Source organism: Cricetulus griseus (assembly GCF_003668045.3).
Source record: "Cricetulus griseus strain 17A/GY chromosome 1 unlocalized genomic scaffold, alternate assembly CriGri-PICRH-1.0 chr1_1, whole genome shotgun sequence".
NCBI classification, from domain to species: domain Eukaryota; kingdom Metazoa; phylum Chordata; class Mammalia; order Rodentia; family Cricetidae; genus Cricetulus; species Cricetulus griseus.
The window spans coordinates 202,880,674-202,897,201 of NW_023276807.1; the positions used below are offsets into that span (position 1 = coordinate 202,880,674).

Genomic DNA, 16,528 nt, shown 5'->3' on the forward strand with positions numbered 1-16,528 from the left:
TCACAGATTGTCTTCATGTGTTTGTGTTGTTTGTTTTTAAATAGCTATAGAGCATTTCATTTGGCTTGAATCAAAGTTGCAATCCATTGACTTCCAATCCTGGAAGTCAAAAATCACAAAATATAATTCTTGGAAAAATGATTCTAAAACTTTAGTTAAAAGACCTTTATTTACATTTTTTAAAGGAATTTAAGGCCTACAAGATGGCTCAGTGGGTAAAGGCTTTTACCACACAAGCCTGGTGACCTGTCCATCACTAGAGTTCATGTAGAGGTGGAAGGAGATGACAGACCCCACAATGTTGTTCCCTGAAAGCACAGCATGCCCCCATACATGATAATAATAATAATAATAATAATAATAATGATAATAATAATAACAAAGGGAATTTATTTGAGAGATATAAAAGCATGCTAGGATACTTGATAGGTTACTTTACAAAACAAAGTAGACATTTTACAAGTGTGCCAGTGATGTCATACAAGCCTTGCAGTTATGAGCAGACAAACCATGTTCACAAAAGATAAGCCAAAAAGCAGAATTTCTAAGCATATGCCACTGGATAGTAAAACCAGCTTTATAACTGACCATAGAAATACTAAGACATACCTCAGTCCTTTGAGATTGATCAAAAGCCGTGACCAGGATGAAGCACTACAACTGACTGGAACTGAAATCAGGAAATGTCTTCTTTTACTAGTAGGTGTACAGGAAGGACCCCTCTTCATTTAGTGAGGATGTTTCAGTGTTCTTATTTGTTTTATATGCTCGAGCACGTGTGTGTGTGTGTGTGTGTGTGTGTGTGTGTGTGTGTGTGCGCGCGCGCGCGCGCGCGCGCGCGCGTTTGTAAATGTACACAACACACCACAGGTCAGCATCAGGTGTCTTTCCTCAATTGTTCCTCATCTTTCTCTCTCTCTCTCTCTCTCTCTCTCTCTCTCTCTCTCTCTCTCTCTCAAAGGTGTAAAACAACTTAATACTCTTAAAATTCTTTATGTAATTGATACCTCTGTTATTGGAAGTGATACAGAATTTAAATATGCAGCATGCCTAATTTCAAATTAATATTGTTGGCAATTTTTAAAAAGCAGGAAGAAAAAACTTAAAAGCAGCAAAAATTTAGTATAGAGACAGCATCATGAGGCTGAGACATGGGGAACTGTATGAAGACAGTCTATAAAAGCTCACAACTGCCACCATCTTAACTGGTTTTTTTTTAATATTTATTTTGTTTATGTGTGCCTGTATCTGTGAGTGTGTCAGTGACTTTCAGTCAGTAGAAGGAGTTAACTCCCTTTGGAACTAGAGTTAAAAGCAGTTGTGAGCCTCCAGCATGGCTAGGATGGAAAACCTCAGTGTTCATGATCGTACAGTAAGGCCTCCTGACCACTGAGCCATCTCTCCAGTCCCAGTTAACTGTGTTTTGAACTCCTGTGTCCTAGCCATCCTCAGAGAATATGCTCACGTTCTATGTGTCACTTCTCATTTTGAAATTCTGTGATTTAATATACATCATAAGCATTATCATTATACAGTCCCATCTTCCATGCTGTGCTTTTATGGAGCTCTGGGTATACAGATCTTAAGCCTATGACACAGTTAGTGAAATAGAACTGGTCATGAGGCAGCGGCACTGTTGCTTGTGTCCTCCTGCTGTGCTTGTAACTGTTTTCAGACTAGTTCATCACTTCCCTGGCTTGGCAAATGTGGCTTTGATTCATTGAAGGTTCCTGGAACAAGGAAGAAGGAGTGCCCAGCAGACAGTGATGCTGCCAACCTGAAATTTGCATCCTTTCTGTGTAGTCAGCAAATGCACTTGATGATTTGCCACCAAATGTACTGGTTGAGTGGAAAATAAAACATTTTATTGGTAACACTTGGCAATTTACTTTCAGAAGCTTGAGCATATCCAGTCCCACGTGTCATTATTACATGGCAATTCAATTGAATCCCATTTTATTTTTGTGAAGGCCACCACATCTTCTGATAAGCATTTATAAAACACTGCTTTTTCCAGCCAATAATACATAAATGGATACATTTCTAAAATTTCTGGTGCTTCCAGGAGCATGAATGGCATATATTGATAAATCAGACAGAACGCTGGAGACCACTTTGATGGTGCCATTGTTAATCAAAGTGAGGCACTCATTAGTTTCCTGTGCTCAACTTTGTGGTAAATTTGACTTTCAAATTTCTGGCTAAAACTAGTTCACCATCTACTGTTTTGTGACGAAGGAGGTATCCCCCTGTGAGCAACTATCCTTAGTTCAGAAGATCCCGAAGCTGTTCTTTATTACTTGGAGGGAGGCCTAGTACTGTGTATGACGGGCAAGATGAAGACGTGATATTTTTTTTAATTTTTTTTTTTTAGTTCAAATTAGGAACAAGCTTGTTTCACATGTCAATCCCTTCTCCCTCTCCTTCCCCTCACCCTCACCCCTCCTACCCCACCCCGACCTACCCCCACCCCATCCACCCTCCACTCCCCAGGCAGGGTAGGGCCCTCCACGGGGGCTCCACAAAGTCCACCACATCATCCTGGGCTGGGCCTAGGCCCTTCCCGATGTGTCCAGGGTCAGAGTGTAACCCTTCACGTGGGATGGGCTCTCAAAGTCCCTTCTTATACCAGGGAAAAATACTAATCCACTATCAGGGGCCCCCTGGAGTGCAGAGGCCTCCTCATTGACATCCATGTTCAGGGGTCTGGATCAGTCCTGTACTGGCCTCCCAGACAGCATCTGGGATCTATGTGCTCCCCCTTGTTCAGGCCAGTTGTTTCTGTGGGTTTCTCCAACCTGGTACAGACTCCTTCAATCTTCATTCCTCCCTCTCTGCAACTAAGTTCCAGAGTTCAGTTCAGTGTATTTCTGTGGATGTCTGACTCCCTTTCCATCAGCCACTGGATGAGGACTCTAGGATGGCGTGAAGACATGATATTTTAAATGGCTTGGCAGCTGTACTATACACCAGTGAGGGCACACTAACCCATCTCAAACATTTGGCTCTCCACTCCCCTCATTAGCCCGTTCACCCACTGCTGGAAATTATGGTTTCCAGGATTTTAGCATTCAGGTTTTTTAAGCTTTTGGGTTTGTAATTTGTAGGTTTCCATCTTTGGGAGCTTTAGACTTTAGAGGCTTTGAGTTTTTAGGATTCCAGCAGTTGGTAGTGTTGGGGATTCTGGCTGGCATCACACTCCATTATATGTGGTTGTGTGTGTGTGTGTGTGTGTGTGTGTGTGTGTGTGTGTGTGTGTGTGTGTGTGTGTGTACCATAGTTACTTTGTTTCCTGTGCTTGGATGGTAGGGGAGTTCCCAGTGTAACTGTCTTGTCCTGAATACCCTGTGCAAGTGTGGTTTACACTGTGCTGTAGTTGAAGTGTAAATGCATACTTTTTTGTTAGATAGTGCCAATTCCCTTAACCAAATTCTCCCCACCCCCTCCTCTTTCTCTCATGGAGAGTTTTTCCACCAGGTGCAAGCTTTTTGTACATGTGTCAATCCAGTGTGTGAGAAACAATGACATTTGTTTTTGTTTGTTCACCTTGTAATGTGTGTGTGTGAGGGCCAGGGGTCAGCACAGAGTCGCTGCTGCAGTCACTCTCCACTTGTATGAGGTGTTCCTGTTGTGTGTGCATGTATGTGGGTGTGCCTTGTGGAGGCCAGAGATCAGCTTCAGGTGCCTTCCTCAGTTGCTCTCCACCCAATTTTTTTGAGGTTGGGTGTTTCCCTGAACAAAGAGCTCACCATTTGTCTAGACTAGCAATGAGCTCCAGGGATCTGCCTGTGTCTGCTCTCCCCCAGCACTGGTGTTCCAGTTGTGCTGTACAAAGCAGTTGCCCAGTTACATGTGTTTCTGGATGGTTATCCAGTTGTCCTCAAACTATTTATTTAAAGAAAAGAAAAAAAAAAAAAAAACCCTGTGCTTCCTGATGGCACCCTCATTCTATTTTTGCACATAACGGTTTTGTTGTTTTTATTTTTTTCTGGGCTGTTTCTTCTGTCTCATTCATTCATCTACTTATGAGTCCGTGCAATACAATTTAATATTTAATGGGATTAGGCTGCTCTGTGCTGTTGAATGCTTTCCTACCTATTCTTACATGTTCCTTTTTCTATGTAAGTATTTTAGACTCTGTATACATAGCTTGTAGTGAAGCACATTGATATTTTTATTGGGGCCACAATGAATCTGTAAATTTCAGTACAATTAAAATGTGTCAAAATTCTGTAAGTAAGGCCGTGTGTTGGTGGCACACATCTTTAATCCCAGCCCTCAGGAGGCAGAAGCAGGTGGATCTCTGTGAGTCCGAGGCCAGCCTGGTTTACAGAGAGAGAGTTCCAGGACAGGCTCCAAAACAATACAAAGAAACTGTCTTGAAAAACCAAAAAAAAAAAAAAAGGAAGAAGAAGAAAAGAAAAAGAAAATCTGTAAATAACTAGTTCCTTTTAGTGCTGTGATTTATACAAATTAATATAAGTGTTTTAATATATCTCTTATTTGAGAATCATTTTTTCAATTCTCTGTGAAAGAGTAGTTTTAAGTACTGACTCATGTCCAATTTTTCTTTTAGATCTCCATGGTGTCAGTAATTCATATTCCTGATAAGACTTACAAACTGCCCTGTAGAATATTGTATCAATATTTACTCCTGGCTCAAGGCCAATTTTATGATCTTAAGGTAAGTCATACCATGTAATAATTGTTGTTTTTAGAGTTCAAGGAATGGCTGTTTTTAAAGAAAACTATGGTTTTTTTGTTAGCTATAGAAGTTAATTACTCTTGCCTGTTGGATTTGCTAGCTCAAAAAAAAAAGAAAACCAAACAACCAAAACTAAAACAAACAAACAAAAAACTTTCCATATGTCATTACTGAAGAACAGAAAATTTGAAAACATCACCCACAGCCCAAGTCACTAGAGAAGATCATAATTAACATCATACTTTGCATGCTCGTGTTGCATGAACACATTCACAACGCTCATAAACACACACACACACACACACACACACTCCCCATAAAGGAAATAAAATGAGATAATATTCTCTCTTTTTATTTTATTCATTTATTCGTTTTCACAGGGGAGAGCCTCAAACTCCAGAGTCCTTTCTCAGCTTTCTGGGGGCAGGGATCATAGACATGCCCTGCCCTGCCTGGCTTCATTCTCTATTCTATCACACATTACTTTTTCTTTCATTTAGTATCCTGAGATGATCCTATCCACTATGTGTTATATTGCCATATCACACAAAATGTACCACACAATAAAAAAAAAAATTTTCAGTAGCATTTGTGACCCCCAGGTTCAGAGAGTAACTGTTGTTCACAATTGCCTTTACACTGGTTTCTTTGATTTTCAGCAACTTTTCATGTCTGCAAACAGTAGTCCCAGTCCCTCCAGCAAGCCCTCTCCAGCAGACAGAAATGCCGAGCAGAGCTTACTGGAGAAGGCAGGCCTGGCTGGGAGTGAAGTGGAGCCAGTGGAGGAGAGCAGCAAGGACTGCGTGGTGTGCCAGAACGGGGGCGTGAACTGGGTGCTCCTGCCTTGCCGGCATGCCTGCCTGTGTGACAGCTGTGTGTGCTACTTCAAACAGTGTCCCATGTGCCGGCAGTTTGTGCAGGAATCTTTTGCACTTTGCGGTCAGAAAGAGCCAGACAAGGACATGCTGGAAACCTCCTGAAGACATCACAGTCCGAGATAGTTCTACACAAGGCGTGGAACCTGTGCCCTTAGGATCAGTTGTAACACCGAACTTACAGTCGTGACTCTCAGAGAGAATTCTATTTTCACTTCATACTTAAACAACGTGGATGATGAAAAGTTCTTCCTGCTCGGCATGGCGAGCCCTGGAGTACAGTCTTTGTTGATACCTAAAACGCAACTCACTCTTGAGAAGAATGTAAACATCTGGCTTTTGCCAGATAGAAGATTTCATATAATGTGGATGAGAAAGTCACTCTGAAAATCCATCCACTTGACATTCCAGGCGATGCAAGTTTCAGGGTGAATGACTGCTTTTCCTTGAATCCTACTTAAAGTAATTATATGTCCCCCAGTTTACAAAGTTATTGGAAGGGGCTTTTTACCTTCCACTGTCTCTGAAATGAGTTTTTATAAATATTCATTTGGTTTCAAAGTTTCCTTATCAGAGTTACATAAACACGTGTCTTAACTTTTCCATATAGATTTTGAAGCCATAAACATAAGGCACAGTTCTGATTGTTCCCATGTGTCATAGATTATATGACTCTCACCTATAAGAGGCAGATACATAACACCTGGTTAATAAAATCTCATGGATAATTAAATTGTGGACTCTGTTGTCAGATGTGATTAGATTAGCAGGATGTGCTGTGCCCGGGAAGGGCTGGGGGGCTCTCCCTGCCTTGCTTCACATTTTCTCCTTTGCAGCAAATCTACCCAGAAGTGGGGTTCTGGAGGGACAGAGCTAGAAAGAAAAGCAAAAAAGGAACAAATAACCTTTTTGTCATTTCCTACCATTGTCTAGCTCAAATAAACCTAGTATCCCAGATCCCTCATTGCAACTTGTAAGTGTTGAACTCGATGCCTCCCCCACCTCCCACGCCACACCTTGGACATTCTTTCCAAGGTGACTAAGAAAGGGAAATTGGAGCTTCCTAGGAAAGTGGGTCACACACCAAGTGACCCCCAGGGGTCTGTAACCTTTGTGTGAAGACCCATGCCTTATCTTTGTGCCACTGACTGTCTGTCTGTGTGTCTGTCTGTCTATCTATCTATCCAAGACAGGGTTTCTCTGTGCAATCCTGGCTCTCCTGGAACTTGTTCTGTAGATAAACCAGGCTAGTCTCAAACTCACAGAGATCCGCCTATCTCTGCCTCCAGAGTGCTGGGATTAAAATTTATTGAACTGTATTTTTTTTTAGGTGTGAGTGCTTTGTTTGCATGCTTGCCAGAAGATGGCATCAGATTCTGTTGTAATGATTGTGAGCCACCATGTGATTGCTGGGAATTGAACTCAGGACCTCTGGAAGAGCAGCCAGTGCTCTTAACCTCTGAGCCATCTCTCCATCATGCGTCATTGCTTTTAAATATCATTTCCTTCCAAGAAAATCTGTTCTTGCGAGAAAAATCTGTTCTTCATTTTATAAACAATTTAAACTTTTCTCTACATTCAACAGCTAGCTATGTAATGAATATCTTCTAGAATCAGGCATGGTAGTTTATACCTTTAATCCCAGCACTTGGGAAACAGAGGCAGGTGGATCTCTGTGAACTCCTGTTCATCCTGGCCTACATGAGTTCTAGGCCTCCCAGAGAGAGATATGATGTGATATCCTGTCTCAAAACAAACAAAAGCCACTGGACCTTCTGGGTCTGGGCTGCAGTGGAGCAGGCTCAATATTGTGCACCCAAAGGGAACATGGATGGTTGGCTAGAAGCAATTCCCACACCTAGCAGAGGCTCTGAATCTGTCTGTGGAGCAGGCTTGTCTACAGTACAGTCTGTGCTGCAGCCAGTAGTGAAGTTGTGATTCCTGAATGCTTGTTCCACCCTGTCAAGTGGAAGAGACTCAAGACAGCCTCCCTCCTCGCCTAATGTTCTTTATGTGTCTTTGTACCCAAATTGTCCTCATGATTGCTTCCTGTGGAGGTACAGTTGTAGTAACCCCAATTCTATTAGTAATGCTATCCTATTTTTCATACTTTTTTGAAGTAAAATATATTTACTAGAATTTACTATTTTAAACATTTTTTAAACATCCAATCAGTGACATTAAGTATATTTATACTGTTGTGTAACTATCGCCACTGTCCATTTCCAGAACGGAGTTGTACTACTGTATCTACTAAACTCCAGCCCCACTTCCCCTCGGCCTCTGGTAGCCACTGTTCACTGTAACAGCTGTGGAATTATTCTAACCATGTAAGTAGAATTACTTAGTGTTTTTGAGGTTTGTCCTTGCGGTTTATATTGCACTCTTCTGTCTTTTTGAAGGCTAAATCATATTTTACATTTTGATACCCATTTTCTGTTTATTTTTTTTAAATGATTTTTAAAGATACATTGCCTTGGTTTCCCTTGCTGCAGCTAAAGTAATCATTTTCTCCTGCCCAAAGTGATAATTAGTGTGAAGAACTTAGTGAGGTAATCAAGCAAAGCAGTATAGATGGTCCATACTACTACTTTTTTTCTTTTTCTTTTTCCTTTTTTTTTTTTTTTCAGACAGGGTCTTTCTATGTAGTCCAGGCTAGCCTAAAACTCACTTTGTAAACTAGGCTGGCCTCAAACTCATAAGATCCACCTGCTTTTGCCTATGGAGTGCTGGGATTAAAGGTGTGCACCGTGATATCCATTTACAACTTTTTATAATGCTGCTGCTTAGGAAATTTTGACTTTTTAGCAAAAGTGATAAACATTCAACAGAAGCCTTACTTCAAATGTTAGGTTGTCTATATCCCTGGGGTAGGGACTCACAACCTGACCTATGGCTGTGCACAGCATCTGCAAGGACAGCTCCCAGCCACACAGTGGTGAGTGCAAACTGGGCGCTCTGCACTGCTGTGCTGTTCAGTGAGGGTGTTGACTGGAAGAGATACATTCCATGCATGTTCTGTGTGCATGCAATGTTTTATTTATTTATTTTTGTTGTTTTTATTTTTTGTTTTTTGAGACAGGGTTTCTCTGTGGCTTTGGAGGCTGTCCTGAAACTAGCTCTTGTAGACCAGGCTGGTCTCGAACTCACAGAGATCCTCCTGCCTCTGCCTCCTGAGTGCTGGGAATAAAGGCGTGCACCACCACCGTCTGGCTGTGTGCAATGTTTTCAACTTCCCTTTTGTTATCAAGAGAACTCATAAAGAGAATTGTGGGTGGTAACCTTGTATTATTACTCTATTTTTCCTAACTTCATTGTAGTAAAATATATATCACATAAAGTTTACTATTTTAAGCATTTTAAATGTAAAATTCAATGGCATTAAGTATATTTACAGACTCCTAGAGGCTTCTGTCAGAATTCTCCATGAACAATGACACTGTGTGAAAACATCTGTGTGGAAGCATTTGGTTTGAGCACATTATTAGAAAACATTTGGTCCTGAGATTCAGTAAAAACCCCAACCTAGGGCTATATGTAAGCAACGTGACGGATGATAGCCACTTCCTCCTTCAGTGACTCCATTGCTTTCAATCTGGTGCCTGTTGAGAGTCCAGATGTCTAAAGAAACTCTAAGAAAGGAACTTAGCTGTCTGCACACAAGCCTTTGGAGTCTCCCCGTGGGGGTGGCCAGTTTTCTTGGTATCTTTCTATTAGATTGAGAAGGAAGAGCTTTGTTGAAGCTTGTGGCCCTTGAAGCTGGTTTAGGTAAGGTGGGAGGAAATGTCAGCCTCCTGCACTCACAGTATCTCAGGTTGAGCCCTGCCCTTCTCTCAACAGCATCCTAAATCCATTTTCTAGGTCCTGAACACAACATTCCGAGTGACCATGTCTCTGTCTTTCTATGCTGCTTTCATCTGTAATCTTTGTCAGTACGGCCTCTCTCTCCTAGACCCCTGAGTAATCTCATCATTCATTAACTCTTGAGCTCATCTGTGCTTGCTCCTGAAGTGTGGGAGATAGTCTGCCTTGTGTGGATATAAGCAATGAGTATAGGAGATGAAAGTCCTGCCTTCGTAGCCTATGCTCTAGTAGCGAGAGGCTAGTCAGAAGAGGCTGAGTGCACCAGATGGAGACAGTGCTGTAGAGAAGATGAAGATGGACATGTGTGGATAGACAGAGGAGGAGGGTGAAGGTGGGGGTCAAATGTCAAGCTTACAGTTGAAGGAGGTCTCTTTGGGCCTCTCAGGAGGTACCTAAGGGTGGTTCAGAGCCATGGGATAATGTAGGTAAGAGGCCATAGTGGTGACTATGATGACTGAGGTGGAGAGAGACAACTGGAAAAAGCAGGTTTGGGGGGACAGAATGCTGATTCTGTTCAGTCTTAGATGCCAGTTGGAAATCTAAGTGGAGATATCAGATTAAATAGGTAAATATACTTAGTACTATATAGAGTGCAGAGGGGTGGTCCACCTGATGACAGAAAATGTTGTTTGAAGCTATACAGCTTCAGAGAGGGAACATAGGAAAAGACTGACCTGGGGATTGGGGTTTTGTTTACCCTAATGTTCAGGGAGATTAAGGAGGAGCCACTAGATTGAGAAAGTGGAGAGAGGACAGTGTGGGAGGGTCTATGGTTACCTATTAGTGCTTAACCATCCAGACTGAACAGTGTCCGAAGACCATCACTGTATCATGCTCACGGGGTCTGTGGCAGGGATTAGACATAGTGTGGCGCAGATTGCCTTGGTTGGGACATCTTTGGAAAAGACTTGAGAGACCAGGGATGATTTAAAGGACCAGGGGCTCACAGTCTTGGCTTGTGGTGACTCAGACACAGTGTGGCCTCTCTGTGCACCCTGGTGGCTTTAGGGAAGGCAGATTTCTAATGGGACCCAGGACTCTAAGAGCAAGTGTTTGCAATGACTGTGCCCAAAGTTGAGTGACCCTTTTCTGTCTTGTTCATTAAAAAAAAAAAAAAATATGGAGATCTGAGCACACCCCCAACACACACACACACACACACACACACACTATTTAAAGTATAAAAGTAGCTTTCGAATGCTCATGATGTTGCACACCCATTTACCATCAATTTCAGAACATTTTTCATGACTTCATAAAGGAACCTCTGTATCTGTCAAGTCAATCCGCATCCCCCCACCCTTTCCTAGCCCTAGGCAAGCACTAACTTGCTTTCTGCCTCTATACATTTGCCTGTCTTGGTCATTTAATGAATGGAATCACATGCAGCATCAAATGAAATGGCTTCTGTCTTACTTATCACAGTGTTTTCAAGGCTCATCCACATCATAGCATGAATTACTCCTTTTGTTGCCAAAGCATATTCCATTGTATAGATATACCACATTGTGTTCATCCACTCATCAGTGGATGAGCATATGGTTTCTTCTACTTTTATATGTTGAGAATAATGCTGCCATGGGTATCCAGACATTTTCATGTGAATCTACATTTTCATTTTCTTGGTTATCTACTGTGAGAAAGGAAAAACCTACTCTTTTAGGTTTAATGTTTAGGGCTTGAATGAAACATAAATGACAGATTAATAGAAAAGAGCACATTTTATTTATATACATACTTGAAGTTCACAAAGAAATGTGACCCAGAGATGGAGAGATAGTTCAGTGATTAAGAGCACTGTCTGCTCTTCCAGAGGGCCAGGGTCCAATTCCCAGCACCCACATGGTGACTCATAACCATCTATAACACCAATTTCAAGAGATTCTGTGTCCTCTTTTGGCTTCTGAGAGCACTGTATATGTGCAGGCAAAACACCCATACACATAAAATGAAAAAGAAAGAAATGTGACCCAAAGGAATTGTTAAGACGCTGGGGTCACAGGGCCGGAAAAATGCTGCTTTTGCAGAGGACCTGAGTCTGATTCCAGCTGCAGTCAATTTGACACTCCAAGGAAGCCTGCACTTGTGCACATTCCTGCACACAGACACATACACATAAGTACAATTGTAAAAAGAACTTGAACTTGGATTCCAATACATGAGGGAGGCATGAACAAGGGTTCTTACAGGAAAAAGATTTTCTTGCTTTGAGACAAGGACTCGTGTAGCCCAGACTGGCCTTGAACAGCTGATCTCCTGCCTCCACCCTCACTGGTATTATCTGTGCTTAGGAAATTTACTCGCAGGGGAAATGCACCCAAGTTGGGAAATATGAGAGGTTTTTGTTGTTTGTTTTGTTTTTAAACTGACTGGGTATGGCACTGGAGACTTCCCACTTCCAGTGGTAAGCCAGCCTTCCTTGAGAGGGAGGGAATTTATGGCAATTGAGTTCTTTCAGGAGGTTCTGCTTTTATGCAGGTCAGAGTGTCCAGGAACTCATGGTTTCTCTCTAAGTACTATTTATGCCACATGGTCACGACACCTCAGTAGTGCTAGTGAACTTGCTGGTCATATGGTAATGTGCAAAGCCCTGTCAGGGATGTCTCGACAACTTTGAAAGGCAGTTGAGACACTTCACACATCAGCATCTCTCTGTGTGTGGGTGGGTGTGGGGGTAGTTTCTCTTCATCCTTACCAATATTTGCTACCGTTTCATACTAGTGTTATCCTGGTGGGTTTAAGTGCTGTAACTGTAGTTTTTAAACTCTAGTGAAAACACTGTGTAACAAGATCTACTGTGGTAACTACTTGTAGTGTGAAGTATATTCACACTCACAGTAGCAGATCTCCAGGACAGTTTTCCTCTCCAGAAACTGAAAATCTATGCCTGTAAACTGCCCCCCCCCCCCCGCAACCTGGCTCCCAACAGCCACCGTTCTGTTTGCCCGTGAACTCACTCCCTATACACAGCTCCTGACAACCACAGCTCTGAGATACAGAGGTGGCTTTCTTATTTGCATTTCCCTAATGAGTGGATATTGAAGAACTCTTTTTGCATCTTTTTAGCCATGCACCTCAAGACTTTAAGAATAACTAATTATGTGGTACACGCCTTTATTCCCAACACTCTGGAGGCAGAGGCAGGCGGATCTCTGTGAGCTCCAGACCAGCCTGGTTTACAAGAGATAGTTCCAGGACAGCCTCCACAGCCACAGAGAAACCCTGTCTCAACACCCCCCAACACTGTGCCGAAAAACGAATAACTAATTATTATTGTGTATATGTATATATGTGTGAGTGAGGTACATGTATGCTATGGCACATGTGTGGCAGTCAGAGGACAGCTCTGGGGAATTGGTTTGCCTCCCATTGTGGGTTCTGAGATCACATTCCTGCCTTGCTTGGCAAGCACTTTTGCCTACTGAGGCATCTTGTTGACTCTATCCATATCTTACTGATTTTAAAATTGTGCTGTTTGACTTTTTGGTATTGAGTTGTAAGAAATCTTTATCATTTCTGGCTTCAAATCCCTTATAGGGTATTCTAGTTGTAAGTTTTCCTCTCCCATTCTGAGATTCTCTCTCTCTCTCTCTCTCTCTCTCTCTCTCTCTCTCTCTCTTTCTCTCTCTCTCTGAGACAGGGTTTCTCTATGTAACAGCCCTAGCTGTCCTGGAACTAGCTCTGTAGACCAGGCTGGTCTCAAACTCACAGAGATCTGCCTGCCTCTGCCTCCCTACCTTTTGGAATTTTGTTTTTACAGTTTTTGGCACAGAGCTTTTTAGTTTGTTTTAAAATTTTTATTTCCAAACACCTTATTCATTTCACTGCTATTATAAATGAAAATGTTTTCTTTTGTTGTTCTCCTTTTGCCTCATGTCCCTCTCTTTGCACCCCCCCCCCGTGTGTGTGTGTGTTGTGTGTGTGTGTGTGTGTGTGCACCTGTGGAGGTGTGGAGGTGTGGAGGCCAGGGATGGACTTCAGTGTCTTCTCCAGTTACTCTCCACCTTATTTTTTGAGGTAAGGACTTATTGAACCTGCCATTGGAATAGGGTCTGCCATTTTGTCTAGATTGCCTGGCTAGGGGATCTCAAGAATCCACCTATCTCTGCCCCTGCTGCCTTATGCTGTAGTTCCAGAAGTGGGCTGCTGTGCTTAACTGATGTGGGAGCTGTGGATCCTAACTCAGGTTCTCATGCTCTCACAGAAAACATTTGACCCACTGAGTCACCTTCCCAGCCCTGAATTGTTTTTTTTGTGGCATTTTCCAGTTGCCCATTGCTGGTGGATGGAAATGCCATTCATTTTATACTGATAGCATGCCCTTCTGGTCTGCTGACCTGTGTTGTGGTTCTAATAGCTGTTGGGGAGGCTGTTCACTCCTTTCTTCGTACAAGCTCATCTCCCATCCTTCCTTATTCCCTATTCCCTTTCCCTCTTCCTAATTTCTCCAGCTAGATTTCCCCAAAACAGTGTTCGGTAAAAGTGAGCAGAATGGACAACTTCCCTTGTGCCTTGTGTTTTGTAACCCAGCTTGGGTGTCACAAGGAATTGCACCCTTCTAGTCAAAGCCCACCCAGGTTCAAAAGAAGAGAGATTCTCTTCATGGAAAGAATATTAAATAAATAATTTTCAGTTACTTTGTAAAGCCATCACCAATTAGTTTCCTAGATACTAAGTCCAAAATCAGAGAGGAGAGAGTGACAGATGTCAATCAAATGCTGTTGTTTTTTGTGAGATCTGGTCATTGGATTTAGCAGTGCAGAGTCATTTATGGTCAGGTCTTGAGGTGTGATGAAAACCTGTTCTGGATGAAGGCTGAAGTGTGAGAGAAATAAAATGGGGAGAGCAAATATAACCAGTCCTTTAGAGGATCTTGTCATGGTAAAAGTAGGGAGAATGTGGGATTACTGGTGTTTGGTTTTAAGAGATGGGAGCAAACAGCATGGCAGGCAAATGCTGGTGTGATTGTCCAGCAGAAGAAAGCACATATACTGTGTGGCTGAGAGGAACAGTTTCTGGCAAGCAGCCCTTGAAAAGCAATCACACATGTATGTGCCTCTTCTTTGGCACCTTCAACCTACCTTATTTCCTTCAACCTTAATTATTAGCTTTAGATGTTACCAATACTAAAGATTCTCCCTGCCCCCCCCCCACCTCCAGCTTGTCATTCAGTCCTCTAACTACTTTCTAACTTCTGTCCATTTTCTGTCTTCCTTAGTGACAAACATCTGGAGAAGGTATTTGACACCAATGATTTCAACGTTGGGACTTATCCAAACCCTGGACACACTGAGCCACAAGTTCCCTAGGCAGTCATTACTGCCACCCAAGTCTAAAATTATACTCATTTTTGTTGTCTTCCATTTAGTATTTGGCCTCTTTTTATACACTGGGGGTGGGGAGGGCGTGGATAATGCGGAGAGCTCCCACCCAGTGATCTTTTCCTTGCTGCATGCCTTATGGCCTCTCTGAAGGGTGTCACGCACACCTGTTTTCTCCTCTCAGAAACTCTCTTCCTCTGGTTTGAGTCATCACTGTCTATTGACTTTCAAGTTTCTGGAGAACTGCTTCTGAGGAAGAGGTAACAAAGTAGATCTTCGTATCCATCCTTCTTAAAATTCTGGTTCACTGGCTCTGGGACTGCAGCCCACCTCTTTATGCTACCTTAAGAGACTTGGGTGATTCTAGTACCATTGCCATGAGATGCTTTATTAACTTGCTCTCTGCCCAGGCATCATGTTGAACGGAAGTGGGTAGGAGTAGACATCCTCTTCCAGTGCCTGGCTTTGGGGCGCTTGGTCTTTTATAGCCCAGCTTAAATGTCACATAGCATTGTTCCCATTGCACCCCCCACCCCCAGTCAGTGTCTCCTGCGAGAGTACACTGCTGTTCTCAGAGAGTGCACTGCACACGCTCTCAGAACCGAATCCAGCCGTTTCTCCCAGGGTGACTCTCCTTCCATCTGTTTCTCTACTCTTGCTCTTTCTGCTGACACTCAGGCTTTTACTTCTCAATGCCCAATGAGTAATTCTACCCATATCTCCGGGACACCACCAACACAGCCAAAGTGTAACTGTTTCCTGATTGCTTCCCTTACATCTGGTACATTCACAAATCTTGATTCTGTACCATTTTACTAATTCTAATGTCTGTCTCCTTTCTGTACATTCCGTACCTCATAGTCTACCACACCTTTCTCAACCACACTGCTCTTAGATGTAAGTTCCCTCCAGAGCCCGGCGCCAGGAACCTCTTCCCTCCTGCCTGTGTTTCCTTCCACTTACCACTGTGCTAATGATCTGTTTCTTTTCAGAGCAGAACTTTCTGTGGTCCTTAGACTTAGACCTCTGTACTCTGTTTTGCTGGCTTCTCAACCCTAACACATCCAAAGCTTAGCTCTTTTCCTTCCATGGACCTTGTCTCTCTTCCAGGCTCACTCATCTTAGTGAATGATAGCATCTGCAACCTCATTCCCAAGCTAGAAGTATGCAGCCATCTCACACCCCCCTGCCTCTTCTGCATACTCCCATGGCCCCCCTGCACATTAGCACTCGAACAACTAAATGGCTTCGGCAGTCTATGGCCTCTCATCCCAACATAACTTCATTTCCCACACTCAACCAGGAATGCCTTTATTTAATTAATTTTTGTTATTTTTATGTGTACCAGTGTGTGTGTGTGTGTGTGTGTGTGTGTGTGTGTGTGTGTGTGTGTGTGTGTGTGTGTGAATTCTGGTGTTCTTGGAGGCCAGAAATGTCATATCCCCTGGAGCTGGATTACAGACAATTTTGGACCACTGGGCATGAGGGCTGAGAGCTAAACTCAGGACTTACATAGGAATACACTTTCTGAACTGCTGAGCCATCTTCCCAGCCCATTTTTATTTTTTAAAGCTACTTGTTTTATTTTGGTTTTGTTTTTTTTGAGACAGGGTTTCTCTGTGTAACAGCCCTAACTGTCCTGGAACTCGATATGTAGACTAGATTGGCCTGGAACTCACAGATGTCTGCCTGCCTCTGCCTCCTTAGTGTTGGGATTAAAGGTGTGTGCACCACACCTGGCTTTAAAACTACCTTTGATTGAA

At 42.8% G+C, this 16,528-nt stretch overlaps 1 protein-coding gene across 1 annotated transcript in view; it reads left to right on the plus strand.

Annotated features, from left to right (window-relative positions):
• The window catches only part of Cgrrf1 (cell growth regulator with ring finger domain 1), a 29,314-nt gene extending 22,996 nt beyond the window's left edge, over nucleotides 1-6,318 (plus strand). Inside the window, exons 5-6 of the mRNA XM_027386536.2 lie at nucleotides 4,577-4,684; nucleotides 5,365-6,318. Coding sequence (XP_027242337.1) covers nucleotides 4,577-4,684; nucleotides 5,365-5,685 — 429 coding nt within the window. The 3' untranslated portion in view covers nucleotides 5,686-6,318. The remainder of the gene's footprint in view (nucleotides 1-4,576; nucleotides 4,685-5,364) is intronic.
• The last annotated feature ends 10,210 nt before the right edge of the window (nucleotides 6,319-16,528 follow it).